The sequence below is a fragment of the Quercus robur genome, chromosome 10 (assembly GCF_932294415.1).
Source record: "Quercus robur chromosome 10, dhQueRobu3.1, whole genome shotgun sequence".
Lineage (NCBI taxonomy): Eukaryota > Viridiplantae > Streptophyta > Magnoliopsida > Fagales > Fagaceae > Quercus > Quercus robur.
In genome coordinates this window covers 35,308,613-35,327,335 of record NC_065543.1, presented here as the reverse complement: position 1 = coordinate 35,327,335, position 18,723 = coordinate 35,308,613, and the positions used below count along the sequence as shown (strand labels likewise).

The window sequence follows — 18,723 nt, the reverse complement described above, 5'->3', positions numbered from 1 at the left end:
CTCTTTCTTTTGGTTCATAAAAGGTTTATTAACTTTTTGCATGATATGAAGTTGGGACTGATGCAACTCTTATGCAGGAAGCACTGGGTTTACTATTTGCAAGAATAATTATGTATGCTTAGTTTAGTTGTGCTCTCTTTTCATAGCAAGCTTTAACACCTAATTGTCTTTTCCGGATGTCTCATGCCCATGTGTTTAGAACTTAAAAAGGAAGATAGATATTTTTGGCAATAAATATTGGTGCTACTCGATACATTATCACAATGAATACTGCATTCTCTTACATGCAAGCAGTACTTGCTAAAGAGAGAAAGTACGCATACCCCAATTTTGTATACCTTGGGGGGTGCTTTATTAACTACAGTTTGAACTGTTCCAAAGATCACAAATGACCTAAAGACTAAACTTCAATAACTAAATATAAATGTACGACTAATGAACCACCATACACATAGTGAACCATAACAACAACAAAAAAAACAAACAAATCACACAGCAACATTGGAAGAGCTTGAAATACGTTTAGGATAATGTAGTAACAAACGAGTCTTGCTCAAGCTGCGGTGATTGCCAACGCTTCTGGTTTAGAATTTGGCACAATGATGGCATCGTTGCTTTTGGGCTTGTTGACTACTTTTGGAGTGTCACCAATCAATCTGGCAAAGTCCTTGAAGCACTCGTCAATGGTTCGGAAAGGTGTGTCCGGATAAAGAGAGACGACTTCAACATCGGTCGGCTTGTCCAAGGAGTAATTTACTTGGCAACCAATTATGAAAATATCATGAGTAAGGGCTGCAACAATGCTTTGTGGGATGCGCATCTCTGGTAGCATTAGCAAGAGAAAGATATGGCATTACATTTATGGTGTGCCAATGTGTAATATGGCAATAAATTTGGATACATGGCGTTTTTCCTTGAAGAAGTACAAAAGATTGGAATTCTTTTCTTTTTTAATAAGCTCACTTGAGTGAGAAAGCTGTTTTGAGCAAATTTTTTCTTATTAGAAAATTTCAAAGTCCCATGTTATTTGTTTTTCAAACCTTCTTTTCTTCAACTTTAAAATCATACTACTAAAATACAAGATTGGATGAATTGTCATTTTTGTCTTAAAAGCTGATTTGTAAATTTGGATTTTCACAACTTGTTTATAATGTTTGTACTTTGTTCCATAAAGAATTTAGTTTGGGTTGGGTCTCGACTCCCAACCCTTGAAAGTTACTCGTGTCTGTTTGGTTAGAGCTTATAAGCTTAGTTATTAGCTTTTAATTTTTATGTACATTTTTTTAAAACCTTATTTTTTCTTACTTTCTCAAAGAACATATATATTTTAGAACGCTTTTAGCAAAAAATATTTCGATAAAAAGATAAATAAACTCTTCTCAAACGGACACTTAGTATAAGGAACCATTGAAATTGTGAATAATACTATTTTCAAAGTTCCATGGAATTGATTAGATAATAATAATAATAATTTTTTGTGTCATGTGGTATCATCTCCATTATCTTTGAAATTCTAGTTATATATATATATATATATATATATATATATATAAGAGATAAGTACCTTTGGCGGCGGTAAGTAGGTCATCCTCTGAAACGGTGACCCTAGGGAGCTTACGCCCAATCTTCTCCTCCCACAAAGATGCAAGCTCATTTATGTTTAGCAAATTTCCGGATGGCCGAAAATGAAGAGTTTTGTTGAGTGTTCGAACATCATCAATGGATTTTATTGTGAATTTCCCAATGTCGTCACCCGCCACAAAATAAGCTGTCGAGATTCAAAAGCTACATCTCAATTGAATACTACTACTAAAACCTTATTACTAATGGAAGCTTAACAACTACATGCAAATAATTATGAAAATTTGATGTTGATGATGATGAAGTGGAGAATATAAATTAATATGCACGATGATATTGCTGGCTTTTTTTATTTTTATTTTTTTAATCAATTTAAGATAACAATAGGCCTAAGCATTGTAAACGATGGTATAATTACTTACAAATAATGCCTCGTGGAGTGGAGGTTACTTGTTTGAATCTATCAACTTCAAGACAAACTCCCTTATAGAAAATGAGACGAAAAAAATAACCAAAGAAAATGGTAAATTTTGTATGTCTAATTTTTCCTACATACTTATTTTAAACAAAATTGCTTCAACTAAGGCTTCTTTTAAAAGCAATGCTCAACTTTAATCAACCAACTTTTGGGAGTAACAATGTTTTTTTGTCATTCTACTTTGTTCATGCTTTTAATGTGGTACTATTTATGGTCTGTTTGGATATTACTTATTACTGAAAACTGAAAATACTGTAACAAAATAATTTCTAAATGTGTGAATAGTGTCATGAGATCCATTTTTAATGAAAGTTTTGCTGAAAAAAGAGGTTTGTGTGCACGGGACCCACTTACAGACGTTGGACACAGCTGAAAAATCAGCTCAGCTGCATCCAAACGTTCACTTAATCTATTACATATCAAAAGGACGAGTATTGTCATTCGGTAATGTAAAATACATGATATTATTCACAAAAAATACACAAAAATACCTCACATCTAATGAGATATTTTGCACATATTTTTACAACTCGCTACAATGGTTATGTAAATATAAATCACCATTATAGCATTGTGACAAAGTTTTTTTAATTCTTTTATTCTCTCTCTCCTTGCTTGTCTCACTTTTTGTCTTCTCTCTTCCATTGTAACATTGAAATAAGATTATTTTTAATGTAATGTATTGTAATATAAAAAATGAGATGTATAGTGTGTTGTAAAAATGGAAATGTAAAATAGATAAATTGACTTTTTAATGAGATAAAATGCATTTATTTTTGCATGAGTGGATGAGAATGCTTAAGTTCCACAAGAGTATTTAAAATTGCAATACCCATACCTATAGCTATTCCTATCTTAAAGGAGTCTAAGTCAAGACCTATGTTAAACCACTTCAAAATTAATCTAATTTTATTTTTTGGTTCCGCTTGTATGAAAACTAATTAAGCATTGAGAATTTGTTATAATAAATACAAATATGAAATCATCATCACCAATTTTCTGTTCTTGGTTAACTGATTAAGTAGCATTTATAAATTATTCAAAGATAAAATTAATAATTATAGCTTGACCAGAGATTCCATTGGAGAATGGAAGTTCACATTGTGTTTTATGGGGATGGGTTTGGTAGATCATAGATGTGTATGTCTATTCTTTTTTTTGTTGGTAAACCTGTATATATATTCTTGCTCACCTAATAAAGTTGTTCCATGATTAATACACGCTCATATGATAAATATATCTCTCACTGATTATTTGTTCAAGAAGATATATATATATATATATATATATATTCTACCATTGAGATGACGTGTGTTATTATTGCTAAAGGGAAAGTGATGTCTATAGTAGACTATTTAAAAGAAAAAAATTATGTGTCCTGTATTACTTGTGAAAGATGTGGCCAGAAAACACATTAACGTAGAAGAAAGAGAAAAACAGAATATTATATAATAAAAAATAATGATAATAATAGAAAGGAAAGAAAGAAAGAAAACTTGTGATCCTCTTACTCTATGACTTGACCTTATACTATATAGTATACTGAAGTGGACATATCAAACTATTCTTCATTTTGGAAAGGTAGAAAATCAGAAAGTTTTAAAATATATATACATGTTTTAAAAAAAAAAAAAATATATATATATATATATATATATATACAAGTATGTTAGAGCATTCACATTGAAAATGTGAAAAATGCTAAAATGCTATTTTATAGGAACTCAAAGAAAAAAAAATGCTATTTTATAGCTCAAACCACAAAAACATGCTTTACTAATGTTAGGCATTGTTTAGCCACAAAAAAAAAAAAAAAAAAAAAAAAAAAAAAAAAAAAAAAAAAAAAAAAGCGCTAATGTTAGGCATGGAATTCAATTCAGAATTCACGTGGGTTAGGTGGAGTTGATGCCTTTTACGCCTGTTCCAAGTTTTATTATTATTATTATTTTTAAATATATGATTAGACAATTTAGATTTATATGTAATGGACTGGGCTATTATAGTAGGATAAAATTGATGATGTATTGGGTTTAATATACTCAAAGACATAGGATTTAAAATACTATGGGAAAAAAGAATATATATATATATTGGTAACTCTGAAATGGTATATCGGTATTAACTAGTACCGAAATATATCGTTTTTTTGGCTAGATCGAAATGACTTCTAGTACAAAATTGGCTTTCTTGATCCAAACCTCTTTATGAGGTTTAGGTTTGTTGAGATTCTAGAGGACCATCCTTGTTTGGTCATAAGAATCATTATCTCCGTAGTTGAAGCAAGACACATTTTAATATAATTGCTTGCTTCATTATATCCTAAGAGCATATATTAATTGGACTCAATTTTGATATAATTGTTTTTATCCAAAAGCTTTTAGTCTTTGATCTTTTAAGTTAAAAATTACGGTGTTAGAGCACAAATTAAAAACGCTATTTTTTTTCTTTATAATATATATATATATATATATATATAAATATATATATATATATTATTCACAAATTAATGTAAAATACAAATAACCACCTTAAATATGTGTGCACGCACTTTTAACTATAAACCATTTTTTTTTAGAATCAAGTATATACCATTGAGTGATGTGTTTTTTCTTCATTGAAAAACATGCATTACAATTGATAGTTGAAACTTTAATTTATATAATTTTTTTTTTCTTTTTAATGTGTGCCTGAAGGCATCAGTTGAAAAGAGCCAGAACTATCATAAATACATGCAACCAAATCCTAAAAGAATGCAAGCTATATCACCACCAAAGTAAGCTTAGCTAGGTAGCATTGCATTATTAATTTATCATTATTATTTTTTATGACAGTGTAAAGTTAAAAAAAGAAAAAAAGAAAAAAAAAAAAAAACTGGTGAAGTTTATTAATGGGTCTTGTTAATTAGAGTGTTACTTCTAAGGGCATAGATCATTGAATGATTTTTCCTTTAGAATAGATAATATATAAAAGAAAATATTACAAATTTTCCTATAAAAAGTCAACAAACTAATGTAACAATGAATGTATTACTCAACAATATAATAAATAAATATTAGAATTATTTTTTATGATAAATAACACAAGAACTTATTAATTTTTTTTGAAATAAAATTTGTAATATATATATAGCAAGACTCAAATGTAAATATTTTTTAAAAAAATGTCTAATCTAATCATTTGAGCTCCTAATCTAGAAGGTTGATATTTCAAAGTGGGCCTTGCGTGGTTCCCTTGTGACCATGCATTATTTATTGGATTATATTAACGGGCACCGTAGGTTGCCCGTTAAGAACAACTTTTTTTTTTTTAATAAAAAAAAAAAAAATCTGTCGAGCTAATTTTATATATATTTTCTTTTATTTATTTAATTTTTTTATACGGTGCTGCTAACATTTTTTTGTTTTGACAGGAAGATAGAAATGTATGGTATTTTGAAAGGGACAGTTCCGTTGTGTTTGTCAACATCAACTAAAATAATATTCCTAAACAATGAGGATATTTTCCCTTAAAAATAAAGAACACCCAGTTGTTCATTATGAAGCAAAAAATCACTACTAAAAACAAAAAAGAAAAAAGCAAAAGCAAAAGAAGTATCACCTTTGACAGTGCCATCACCATAAACGTGAAAGGTATCCAAAGGAGGAAGAACATCAGCCGGATGATGGTTATCATGGTAGGGCCAAGCAGCAATAGAGTTGCAGCAAATGTATGTATAAGGGACCCCAGCCGCCTCAATATACCGTCTCACTCTTCTCTTTTCCTCGTACATCGTCAGGGCTGGCTCCACTGGGTCCGCTCTGTCCATATCGTGCCCAAACTCCGATGGTAAAAACCTCTGCAAGTTTATTAACAATACTTTAGAATCGCGGTTTGGTTAGAGATTTTTAATAATAGTGTTAAATTTGTAGTGTTGTGAAAATATGTGTTTAAGTGTTATTAAATTTACGTGTTTAAAGTGTTATTGTTATTTAAATTTAGTAAATTGTTACTTAAATACTAGTATCAAACAATTATTGTATCGAAGCTGTTCTTTTATTTTTTTTATTTCCATCATTTTGCGTGTCTAATACATCAACATAGATATAATTTTTTTTGAGAAACTGGTAAGAAAAGTTTATTAAAGTAAATTAAGCTGTAAAACATTATCCAATTTAGGTGGTAGATCTTCCAACCAAACATCACTATCAACATATTTTTTCTTAAAAAAAAAAAGCACGACATATCGGTCTTATTATATGAAACCCGCATGTTATAACTTATAAGTGTACACAAATGCAAACTATACATCTGTAATTTGTAAAATTTATTAACAATAATACTCTATATATTACTGTATCGAAGTTGTTTTTTTTTTTTTTTTTTTTTAATTTCCATCGTATTGCGTGTCAAATACATTGACATGTTTCTTCCAAAATAAAGGACTTGTCGGTCTTATTATACGGGACCCGCAATGTAAGTGTACTCCCAAATGCAAACTATTATTTATCTATACATATAAAATCAAAAGGGTCTGGTTTTTGTCCGGTGGTAAGTGGCCACTGGACGCGTGTTCACTTGGACACATGTCGCATATTCAACGGGTCCAGTGGCCTCTGGCCACAGGACAAAAGCTAAGTCCAAATCAAAATGAGATCATTTTAGGTGGAAAAATGTCGTTTCCAATTTATATTGGCATGAGTGCATGACTTTGAATGCAAGAACAGTTTTTATACCATCAACGGCGCATCACCACTGCCTTTCTTTTTCAAACAAATAAAAATGGGCCATTACCTTGACAGTGCCTACAGCTTTAATGGCATCAACTAAACTGAGCTGGGTTGAGATGTGTGCACCACCAACAGCTGATATTACAACCTCAATCTTGTGCTCTTTCAGAACCTTCTCCATTAAATCCCGATCCTCAATTGAGCCCTAATATCAAGTCAATCAATCACATATATAAGATCTCCGTTCACACCACACATATACATGTATAAACAAAATTCTATCACTGGACAAAACTTGCCTACAATTATTTAGTTTTGTGTTAAGAAAAATCAAAAATTCTACAACTTTTGTCACAATTCGTCACGTAGTAAGCTGTAGTGGGAGTGTAGACCAACTGTTTTACCTCCACCGCTACAAACTTATCACACGGTGAGTTATGGCAAAACCGAAGACAACTCGAAAAGAAAGAAAAAATTGCGATCGTTTCACTCTCAAAAAATGGATAGAGAGTAGAATTACATGTATGATAATGGCTCCTTTTTCTTGGAGGGATTTGATGATGGACGCCTTGGAAGGGGAGGTTGGTCTAGGCTGAACAAGAAGGTACGTCGGCCGACCAGAGTCGAGGCTAGCGTCTGCCACAAAGCGGCCTATAAACCCGGTTGAGCCTATGATCATGGTCCGACCAGCCTCCGAGACATTAGGATTTGAACCACACATTTTTTTTTTCTTCAGTTTCTTTGATCAAATGATAAAAAAGCAAAAAACTGTAGAGAAGAAGAAGAAAAGGCACACAATAGTTATGATAGGAGGGAAGGGGCCATGAGGGGTTATATAAAAGTGGGTATAAGACTAAGAGTGGACCTCATGCATGTTTGGTAACGTTCACGCGCATAGCGAGTGGGGTTTGGTTGGTGGGCTTTGGTTTGGCTAACTTTGTTCAGTGTTTCATCCATATTTTGTCTTTTTTTCGAGTGGAATGTTTGATGGAGGTGTGATTACTTACCCAAAAAAATGTACTTTAAAAAAAGAAAATGGAAGTGGTTTGATAATTGATATATCACATCTTCGACTGGTAGTTGAGTATAAGAGAAGTACTCTATTGATCCAAAGGATTTTTGTCTTATAATATTAATATGATTCATGTACTTGCTCACTTTTAATTGTCTAAATTTAATTTTATTATTCTCTAAAATGGATAAAACCTGTTAGATAGTAATTTTTGTGTGCGTTTATTTTAATTAGCATAATATTTTTTTTCTTTACTTTTTTTTTTCAAAACACCCCACATCAAATCATTTATGAAATTAATTTTACACAATTATACACTCATTGAATTGGATCATTTTTAGGTTTAAAAAAAAAATGTAAATTTTACATCTTTTTTGATTATACACCCATTATATGAGTGCAACACATATATGTAGGCGTCTCATTTTGCTTGTTACACAAGCGCACTATTACATACATAATTTTTTGAACGGAAATAGTGAGTTGAAAATATAATTTTAAAATTGAATCGCGTTTGACAAACACTGTCTTTCTTAAATAGCCAACAAATTTTAGATCAATACTTATTTACCATAAACTGCAGTATTTAATTGGTTTTTAATCGATCGAGGGGCAAGTTCTTAGTTAAGGATGAGTCAATTTAAGTACGGGTGGATACTTGCATACTAGTTAATCCAATTTAAGTAGGTGGAGGTGGGACTATTATAAAAAATTAGGTAACTGCCTTTGTGCCTTTATACACAATTTGGAGAATTTTCAAGTAGTATGAGCAACTTCAACATTTGAGATTCTCTTAAACTCTTCCATAGAAACAACATTAAAAATAGCATTCATAACTTTGCTATTAAAAGCGGTTGCTTCTTTTTGGGACGTTGACTACTCACTAATAGGAGTAGCCGGTTTCTCCTATCCGTATTCAACGGAGTTCCACACTCTCTCATCTATAGATTTCAAGAAGGCTTTCATCTTAACCTTCCAATAGGCATATTTATTCCCATCAAAATGTGGAGGGATCACAAGAGAGTGACTGTGTTCCATGACAACAGGGGTCAAGAATCAACTCTTAGATCAAGAGATCTAACACAAGATTTAACTTGCTCTGATACCATTTGTTAGGTTTTTAGACCACTTAACACAATATGTTTAACCTAATATTAAGCCAAGTTGATTAACAAGTTTGTTATTCAAGTCTAGGTTAAACAATTATGAGCAAAACAGAAATAATGCGGAAAGTAAAGAACACAAAGATTTGATGACCCAGGAAAATTAAACTGGTAAAAAACCTAGGGAGGATTTAATATAGCTATTCTCAAGGTAAAAAAAAATCCACTATAGAAATAATTGAAGTTTACAAAAGGACTTAGACCACTAACATCCTAATGCTACTACACATAGGACTTACTGGCACGACCACGTGCAAGCTCCAAATCCATGGACTATTTCTTTCTTGAATCTGCAGCAACCACAAGTTCTCCTTCTTGTGACTTTGAGACTCCACTCAAAGGTTTTGTTGTTCCTTGAATGTTCTTTATGCAGCAACTAAACCAACCATCAAGTTCTTGATGTGAATCTTGATCTTGATAGCTCTATGCGTGTGTTTGAAGATACAAACCTCTCAGATCTCACAAAAGACTCAACACACAACTCAACAAAGACCACTAAAATGTAGTTAGGGTTTTTCCTTTTATACTTGGAGTGAAACACTTAACCTTACACGTCATATGGGCTTGAGTTGTGTTTGAAACTTTTGCAAAATTTTCTGAGCTGCGATTTTCGATCGATCGAGTCTTATTTTCGATCAATCGAACCTTGCAGTTTTACACAATAAATTCCTGCAAAACACTCGATTCAAACTTATACTTAAACAAACTTTGAGCAAGTCTAAACCTAGACTCATTGTTTTGATCATGGTTTGCCAACATATACAAAATGAAGTTTTAATACATTTAGTTCCTAAAGTCTTAGAACCTAACAAACCCAAAATTTTAACCACTTAAAAGAATAGACAAAGAAAAGTTGAATTATGCATATTTTTTAAGAGCTTTCGAGACCATGAGAATACAACTTTGCAAGTGTACTACTATATTTTTAACACTTTTATGATAATTTATTTTAAGGAATCAAATTACATGTTTAAATTTTATGTTTAGATTAATGTCTTAATTGATTTTTACAAAACTATGGATTGTATTTTTTTTTTCTTTATTTTAATAGATTAATGCTATGCATACAACACTTAAAAATCTTAATTTAAAAATTAGAAGAAAAAAAATGTGGTTTAATTTCAAAATGAAAAAGATATTTGATTTAAAAATTAGATAGACAGAAAAAAAAAAATGCTATTTTAACCTTTTAATATGATTTAGTAATGCTTCTCCAAGTAAACCCAACAATGAAACTTTGGGTAGAGATTCCTGTAAGTCTTCACCATGTTCCGCGATCGCTTGTACAATAGGCAAGGAAAAAGAGAATGAAGTTCAGAATGTTGGAGGAGATATCTTAAAAACTACCCAAGATATTAGGAAAACGTAGCTGTGTACATTACTACATTAAATAAGGGACAAAACCAAACAGCGTGAGTAAATGGAAATGGGAAGGGATAAGTATTTGTGGTTTCAAAATGTTGGTTTAATGGGACACATTTTTTTAGGGTTCTCATCTCAAGAATAGTTGAGTAATAAGTGTTGTGCTGAGATTGAAGCTTTTTTTTTTTTTTTTTGAGAAACCAACACACACAAAGGAGAGAAAAATGGGTTGAAGCTTAGTACACCAAAATTAAGAAAGTTAAATTGGACATATAACACAAAATTAGATTCTGATTTAAAATTCTAATTTGGATATACACTACTGTCAGTTTTTTTAAGACATTCTCTCCTCTCCCCATGTGTGTGTTAAATAATTAGTATTTAAAAAAAAAAAATTTCTCTAAACTTTACCTATTAATATATATATATATATAATATTTACATTAATTTTGATTAGTTTTAGTATGTGTTTGGCTTCAAATTAAAAAGCTAGCTTATTTTTGCTACTATTCATGAGTCCCACTACACTTTTTGGTATTATTCACGAGTCTCACTATACTATTTCAGCTAATTTTTACCTTTATCTACAATACTTTTAGCAAAAAATTTTCAATTTTAGTAAAATAAGCCGATCCCAGACCATAATTTAATCATTGGCGGCCAAACTTTTAATTTAGTTGGGTGGTCATCACAATCACCAACAAACTTTCATATACAACAAGTCGTAATATATCTCAACTACCTTTCTACTGTCATTCACTCCTTACTACAAGTTTAAAGATTGATTTTTTTTTTTTTTTTTTTTCAAATACGGTGATAGGCACAGGCACGGCATCAATTCCTCCAACTTGTTTGGATTAAGATCTTCCATTTTTGAAAGCTACCGTGGTTTACTTGTTATTTTTAGGTCGCCAACATTTTTTAATTGGTAAAAATTCCTAATTAATCAACCCTCACACGTTATAAAAAAGAGAAAAAAATATTAGAAAGAGGAAATCACTGAATTATAAATTTATGTAAGAAAAAGAAAGAGTTCCTCTCTCCAATTCGAAATAGGACCAAATCCAATTCCCACACCTTCACCAAGTTCACGTCCTACCCTACACCAGACCTGCCATACAAATCTCTTTAATTATTTACCCCAAAAAAAAAATCTCTTTAATATTTTTTAAAAGACATTAATAGACAAAAACACTAACAGACAAAACTATAATCATTTGCACAGAACATTACATTGCCATGTTGTGCTATAATCAAATACACAAAACTATACACTTAGTCACAGACTCACAAGACTCACCACTATTGTAGTATTATTTATAACTTTTAACTTTATTTAGAGAGAAAGAGAAAGATGGAGTCAGGAGTCTATCTCTCATCTATTTTTGGATGTGGAGTCTCCCATCTCTACCTCTCTTTCAATTTTCTTCATAACACATATGATCAAATCTAAGTTAATCAACCAAGCAATAGAGTTTTAGATATGAGAGGAATAAAATATTCTCATCCAAAAAAAAGAAAAAAGAGATTAGATATAATTACCAAGTTTGGACGGTGCTGTGGTTGATTGGTGGTGGCTTCAAGCGTGGTGCACTAGTGCTAGTCAGCTTCTACTTCTGCTACACTGCTATTCTGCTGAGTGCCGCTGCCCAACCCCTCAGGTCTAAGGTCTCCTGAGTTCTACCGTAAGTTAGTTTTTTTTTTTTTTTTTTTTTTTTTTTTTTGAGTGGCTTAGAAATCCCCTTCTTTTTTCCTTTATTATATGTGTCCTGCCGTAGGTTGGGTGTTCTCTTACTCCTAGGTTAGTTAGATCTCTAGTTAGAATCGGCTTTGATTTTATTTTATTTTTGTGTGTGTTTGTTTTGTGGGTGTCGTTTGAGCTTAATTTTTATTATTGGGCTATATATATATATATATATATATTTTTTTTTTTTTTTAATTTTTAAAAATATCAATAATACTGTTGAGGGGGCAAAGTGCAATTTTATCAAAATAAATTGCTAAAAGTAATATTTTATATATATACTAAATTTAAAAAAAAAAAAAAAAAAAAAAAAAAAAAAAAAAAAAAAGAGAGGGGGGCACTGTTCCCATGTGCATGAACAGTAATTTTTGTCTCTGTGCAGTAAATTTACTGTTCATGTGCTGAAAAAAAAAAAAAAGAAAAAAAGGACGGAAACGTGAAATGAAATCGTGAATGTTGGTTTCAGCTGAAACCAAACGCTCACATAGTATAAGGTCAAATCATGGAGTAAGGAGATCACAAATTTTCTTTCCTTCTTTCCTTTCTATTATTATTATTACTGTATTATTTTGTCTTTCTCTTTCTTCTACGTTATTGTGTTTTCTGGCCACATCTTACACAAGTAATAATAACACACGACATCTCAATGGTAGAACAAATGCTATATCTTCTAGAACAAATAATTAGTGAGAGATATATTTATCATATTAGTATGTATTAATCACGGAACAAGCCAGTGATATCATCATGCATATTAATTTATATTCGCCACTTCATCATCATCAACATCAAATTTTCATAATTATTTGCATGTAGTTGTCAAGCTTCCATTGGTAATAAGGATTCAGTAGTAGTATTCAATTGAGATGTAGCTTTCGAATCTTGACAGCTTATTTTGTGGCGGATGATGACATTGGGAAATTCACAATAAAATTTGTTGATGATGTCTGAATGTTCAACAAAACTCTTCATTTTCTGTCATCCTGCAATTTGCTAAACATTAACGAGCTTGCATCTTTGAGGGAGGAGAAGATTGGGGTAAGCTCCCTAGGGTCACCGTTTCAGAGGATGACCTACTTACTGCCGTCAAAAGCACTTATCTCTTATATATATATATATATATATATATAAAACTGAAATTTCAAAGATAATGGAGGTGATACCACATGACACAAAAAATAACAATAATAATTATTCTATGAGATTGGCTTCTAGAACACTGGTTAGTAAAGCCTACACGGTTACACCAATTTGAGTTCCAATCATGATTATAAATGACTTCTTTCCCTAAGGACAATGTTGATGGATCTAAAGAAAATGAAACCCTTTTTTACTAATGGGTCGATGAGTGATAGTCTGTGCTTAATTAATATGGTGAATGATGTGCTCAGGAAGATTGAGATTCGCCACATAAAAAATAAATTCTATGTTCAATAATTATGAAATTGATTTATGAACAAGCCTAAGTAAAATATAGAGTTTCATCACTTGTAAAATCAACAAAAGCTTTAAATTAAAACAATTTCATAAGTTCTAAATTTTAATTTTTTTTTGGAGAAGGTTCTAAATTTTAATTGATAACATTAAAACTTTAAAATCTAACGTTGTTCTAATAACGTTGTTTGTATTTTTTAAAAATACTTATGAGTGAAAAAATGTGTGAAAATACGTATAATATTGTTTAAAAACTGAAAACTGTTGCTTAAAATGCCATACCAAACAGTCTCATAATTTCCAACCTATATTTATTTATTAAGTGTCCTTAGCACCCTTTTAGGAAGAGTTTTATAACACAATCGGACCACTTTTTATAGGATTTCAAGCCACTTTTAACCTTTTATATATTAACTTCATATTTATATCAATTTTTGCTATTTTTCAATGTAGGTAGAACTTCTTCAAATCTTAAGGTGTGCCTAAAGCACCCATTAACAAAAGCGGATTATTAATTAGGGCAAGGCTTTATACTATGTACAAGAGAGAAGTCAAATCCTATTTCTTATGCCAGAGGATGCAAGATAGCAGTCATCTTTGCTCTTTGTTGGTTCAGCTCGCCTAGTGTAGGTAGGATTTTTTTTATTTTTTTATATTTTTTTAGAGAGTTTCAACTTATGGCGTTCAATTTTGATGATAATTCTTTATCATCAGACCAAGACACCAATCAGTTTTTTGTGTAAGCAGAGATTGAACCCTAAATCTCTTATTCAACCATCAAAGACTATACCAATTGAGCTAACTAGAACCTACAGTGTAGATAGAATTGAGATCTCATGAGATGCGAGAGCTCTCACATTGATACTAAGAGTTAAAAAATTAACTTTTAATCTCAGTTTATATATATATATATATATATATATATTAACTTTCTGATTTTCTACCTTTTCAAAATGAAGAATTTGATATGTCCACTTCAGTATACCATATAGTTTAAGGTCAAGTCATAGAGTAAGAGGATCACAAATTTTCTTTCTTTCTTTCCTTTCTATTATTATTATTATTTTGTCTTTCTCTTTCTTCTACGTTATTGTGTTTTCTGGCCACATCTTACACAAGTAATACAGGGCACAATTTTTTTCTTTTAAATAGTCATCACTTTCCTTAGCAATAATAACACACGTCATCTCAAAGGTAGAACAAATTATATATCTTCTTGAACAAATAATCAGTGAGAGATATATTTATCATATGAGTATGTGGTTATCATGAACCAACCTTGTGAGGTGAGCAAAAGTAGACAAACATCCATGATCTACCAAACCATCCCCATCAAACACAATATGAACTTCCATTCTCCAATGGAATCTCTAGTCAAGCTAGAATTATTAATTTTATCATTGAATAATTTATAAATGCTACTTAATTTTATCTATGATCTACCAACCCATGCATCCCTCATCAAACACAATGTGAACTTCCATTCTCCAATGGAATCTCTAGTCAAGCTATAATTATTAATTTTATCTTTGAATAATTTATAAATGCTACTTAATCAGTTAACCAAGAACAGACAATTGGTGATGATGATTTCATATTTGTATTTATTATAACAAATTCTCAATACTTAATTAGTTTTCGTACAAGCGGAACCAAAAATAAAATTAGATTAATTTTGAAGTGGTTTAACATAGGTCTTGACTTAGACTCCTTTAAGATAGGAATAGTTATAGGTATGGGTATTGCAATTATAAATATTCCTGTAGAACTTAAGCATTCTCATCCACTCATGCAAAAATAAATGCATTTTATCTTATCAAAAAGTCAATTTATCTATTTTATATTACCATTTTTACAACACACTCTACATTTTATTTTTTATTTTACAATATATTACATTAAAATAATCTTATTTCAAAGTTACAGTGAAAGAGAGAAGACAAAAAGTGAGACAAGCGAGGAGAGAGAATAAAAAAAAGAATAAAATTAAAACCTTTGACACAATACTATAATGATTATTTATATTTACATAACCATTGTAGCAAGTTGTAAAAATATATATATGCAAAATGTCTCATTAGATGTGAGGTATTTTTGTGTATCTTTTGTGAATAACATCATGTATTTTACATTTTGATGGCCTTTACATTACCTAATGAGAATACTCTTTTGCTGTTCTCTCTCTCTCTCTCCCTCGTCCTTTTTATATGTAATAGATTAAAAAAAAAAAAAACACATTGAAAGCATGAACAAAGTAGAATGACCAAAAAGGCATTGTTACTCCCAAAAGAATTCATTGGAGGAGTTGGAGCAAACTCACTGAATCTAAGAAAATGGGGGGAATGGGTTTTCGAGACCTTTGATCCTTCAATTTAGCCGTGTTGGGAAAGCAAGGGTGGAAATTTATACAAGAACATTACTCACGATGTACTAGTGCTTTAAGGCCAGATATTTCCCATGAAGTCAGTTTTTGGAAGCCTCGGACTCACCTAACAGCTCCTATGTGTGGAAGAGTATCATGGTAGCACAGCTGATCTTAAACAAATGGTGCTGTTGGAGGGTTGGTGATGGAGCTGAAATCAAGGTTTCATCTAACAAGTGGATCCCTAACCATCCAACAAATGGAGTGGTTCACCCTCCTGATAAGATAGGAAGAGACTGGTATGTTTCTAAACTCATTAACCCAGACCTGAAATGGTGGAGAAGAGATTTTATCATGGCACACTTTCACAAGGATGATGCAGATGCTATATTGCGATTACCATTGAGTCACAGACATGTCCCAAATGCCATAGTTTGGTTCCACAATAAAAAGGGAGTATACTCTATAAAATCTAGCTATCATGTGGCGAGACAGGTTTTCAAAACAGAGGATTGGGTGGAAAGTTCCTCTGGGCCAATCGGTTGTTAGGTATGGCCTAAACTATGGAAGCTTCATGTGCCAAACAAAATAAAAGTATTTGCGTGGAGAGCTTGCCACAATATATTGCCCACATGTGATAATCTGTATCGGAGGAAAATTGTTGAGGAGGAAGTTTGTATGCTCTGTTCAAGGGAGGTTGAAACAGGGGTCCATGCCTTGTGGGAATGTGCAGTAGCAAAAGATGTATGGTCGGTTAGTATGATCAGAATACAAAAATGTCAAGGGCAGCAGGATGTTCTCCATTTATTTCAAAAGTTGTTGGGTAAACTCTCCATAGCTGAGTTCGAATTATTTGTAGTTCAAACTTGGATTATTTGGAACCAAAGGAACACAGTGGTTTTTGGAGGTAAGCTTAAGGACCCGAAGTGGCTAAACAAACGGGAAAGAGAATTATTGGACAATTTCCATCACGCACAAGGTCAGCAATGGATTCCAATAAGTTGCCCAGGTGACTCTGTTTGGCATCCACCTCCAGATTCTGCTTTCAAGCTGAACTATGATGCTGTGGTCTTCTTCGATTTGAGTTGCTCAGGTGTTGGGGCGATGATTCGGAATGAGAAGGGCGAGGTCATGGCAGCAATGTCAACAAGAGGTCCACATGTTGTTGATAGTGCAGTGGCCGAAGTAATAGCATGTAGAAGGGCATTGGAGTTCGCGTGCGAGGCAGGATTCACAGACTTGGTAGTGGAGGGAGATAATCTCAGTGTGATGAAATCGCTCGCTGCTTTTGAGACGGACCATTCATGGCTGGGTCATATCATCCAAGATGTCAAATGGCTCACACGAGGTCTTCGAAAGGTGTCGTTCAACTATGTGAGGAGAGCAGCTAATTCTGTGGTGCATGGGTTAGTGAGATATGCAAAATATGTACACGAAGACATGTATTGGATAGAGGACAATCCTCCTCTTGTGTTAGAAGCCCTGTATTATGATTTTTCGCAATTAAATAAATGAAAGTTTATTCTGTTTTCAAAAAAAAAAAAAACCTTCTACAGTTACATCACTCAATATTATTTTATTAGAAACAAATTTTGAAAAAATTCATTGTTGGATTAAAATTTATTTTTCTACCCTCCATTCTAACAAATTTTCAAAATAATCATAGATCATTAACTATCTTATCTATAAAATGTTTATAAATTTCAAGTTTTTATATTTTAAAATTATGTATAAAAGGTAAATGATAAAGCTAAATTCCTTAGTTGATGGGTTCGTCCAAATGGAGTAGGATCGTAATGATCTTGATTCTTGCACAAGATCAACAATGGCGTTTCTCTCCAAAAAGGTCACCGGCGTAGTGCCAGCCAATGAACCTTCGATGATTAAGTCAAGCGTTGAGATAGAAAAATAATAAAGGCTAAGAGTGTTGTGATGTGTGTATTTGTACTTTCGCTTGAGGTCCGATGTAGTTTATATAGTTTCTTTGCTTTTCTAGCCGTTTGAGGTCTTTAATGGAGGCCTTAATGGCTTTTGTAACGCCCTTGGTGGTTTAATGAGATCCTTTAATTATCCGTCCAACGGTTAGGTTTAGGTGTCCGTCCATTTAATGCACTTTTATGGCTCACAGGTCGTCTTCTTTGGATGATGAGAATTTCATGGTTCATTAGTAAGTGTATTGATCGAATATTAAATAATATCTTATTGATATATAATCTAGCATGCGTGTTAAGAAAATTGAGAACATGTAATCCAATAATGGTGTTTTTAAAATATTAATTCAATAAAAATTTATTAGGTGGTGTAATATTGCTTAAAGTTGCACTAGACACTATTTGAAAATACCATGTGGTTATTTTGTGACACTTACCACCCTTGTGGTCTATATTATAAATCATTTATCTCTCTTGAAATCATGGTTTTAAAGATTGGATCGGACCAGCTAGTTGAACTATTTCAACTGAACCCTCAATTGATCCAATAAAAACCGTTGGTTCAACAAAGAATAGGACACTTTTTCAATTTTTTGACAATTTCAATTTTTAAAATTATGCTTGAAATTTAGTAATGAGCCATTTTTACTAACTTTAATGGAATTTATTAATATGACAAGTACCAACATCACATACATAGAAGGAATTGAAGAAAAAAAAATTGTTATACCCTCACATTTATGGTTCTCTCTTTAACGTACTTATTCAATTGTCATTTGTGTTTATGTATATATATAATGCATAGGTATTAAGGCAGAATAATCTTTTTTCTTTAATTTTTTCCCGTGGATGTTGTTTTTCCATTGGGTGTTGCTAGTGCTTGTCACATTATCAAATTTTGTTAAAATTAGTGAAAATGTCTTATAAAGAAAACCACACGAGAAGTAAAT

At 31.8% G+C, this 18,723-nt stretch overlaps 2 protein-coding genes across 6 annotated transcripts; one reads left to right on the top strand and one right to left on the bottom strand.

Annotated features, from left to right (window-relative positions):
• Positions 1-221: 221 nt before the first annotated feature.
• Positions 222-7,579, bottom strand: LOC126702637 (leucoanthocyanidin reductase-like). The gene is made up of 5 exons (XM_050401401.1): positions 7,286-7,579; positions 6,830-6,970; positions 5,657-5,894; positions 1,565-1,768; positions 222-822 (listed from the first exon to the last, which is right to left on the bottom strand). Exons 1-5 carry the CDS (start codon positions 7,484-7,486, stop codon positions 554-556), a joined length of 1,053 nt encoding a protein of 350 aa, XP_050257358.1. The 5' UTR covers positions 7,487-7,579; the 3' UTR covers positions 222-553.
• Positions 7,580-11,584: 4,005 nt separating this feature from the next.
• On the top strand, positions 11,585-17,382 carry LOC126703058 (uncharacterized). Of its 5 annotated transcripts, XM_050401966.1 has the most exons (3): positions 11,585-11,987; positions 12,936-13,084; positions 13,934-17,382. In XM_050401966.1, the coding sequence occupies exon 3, from the start codon at positions 16,521-16,523 to the stop codon at positions 17,355-17,357; it is 837 nt and encodes a 278-aa protein (XP_050257923.1). In that variant the 5' UTR covers positions 11,585-11,987; positions 12,936-13,084; positions 13,934-16,520; the 3' UTR covers positions 17,358-17,382. The 5 variants fall into 5 exon arrangements, with proteins under 5 accessions (XP_050257923.1, XP_050257920.1, XP_050257919.1 ...); XM_050401963.1 differs by lacking the exon at positions 12,936-13,084; XM_050401962.1 differs by having other exon boundaries at positions 12,936-17,382.
• The last annotated feature ends 1,341 nt before the right edge of the window (positions 17,383-18,723 follow it).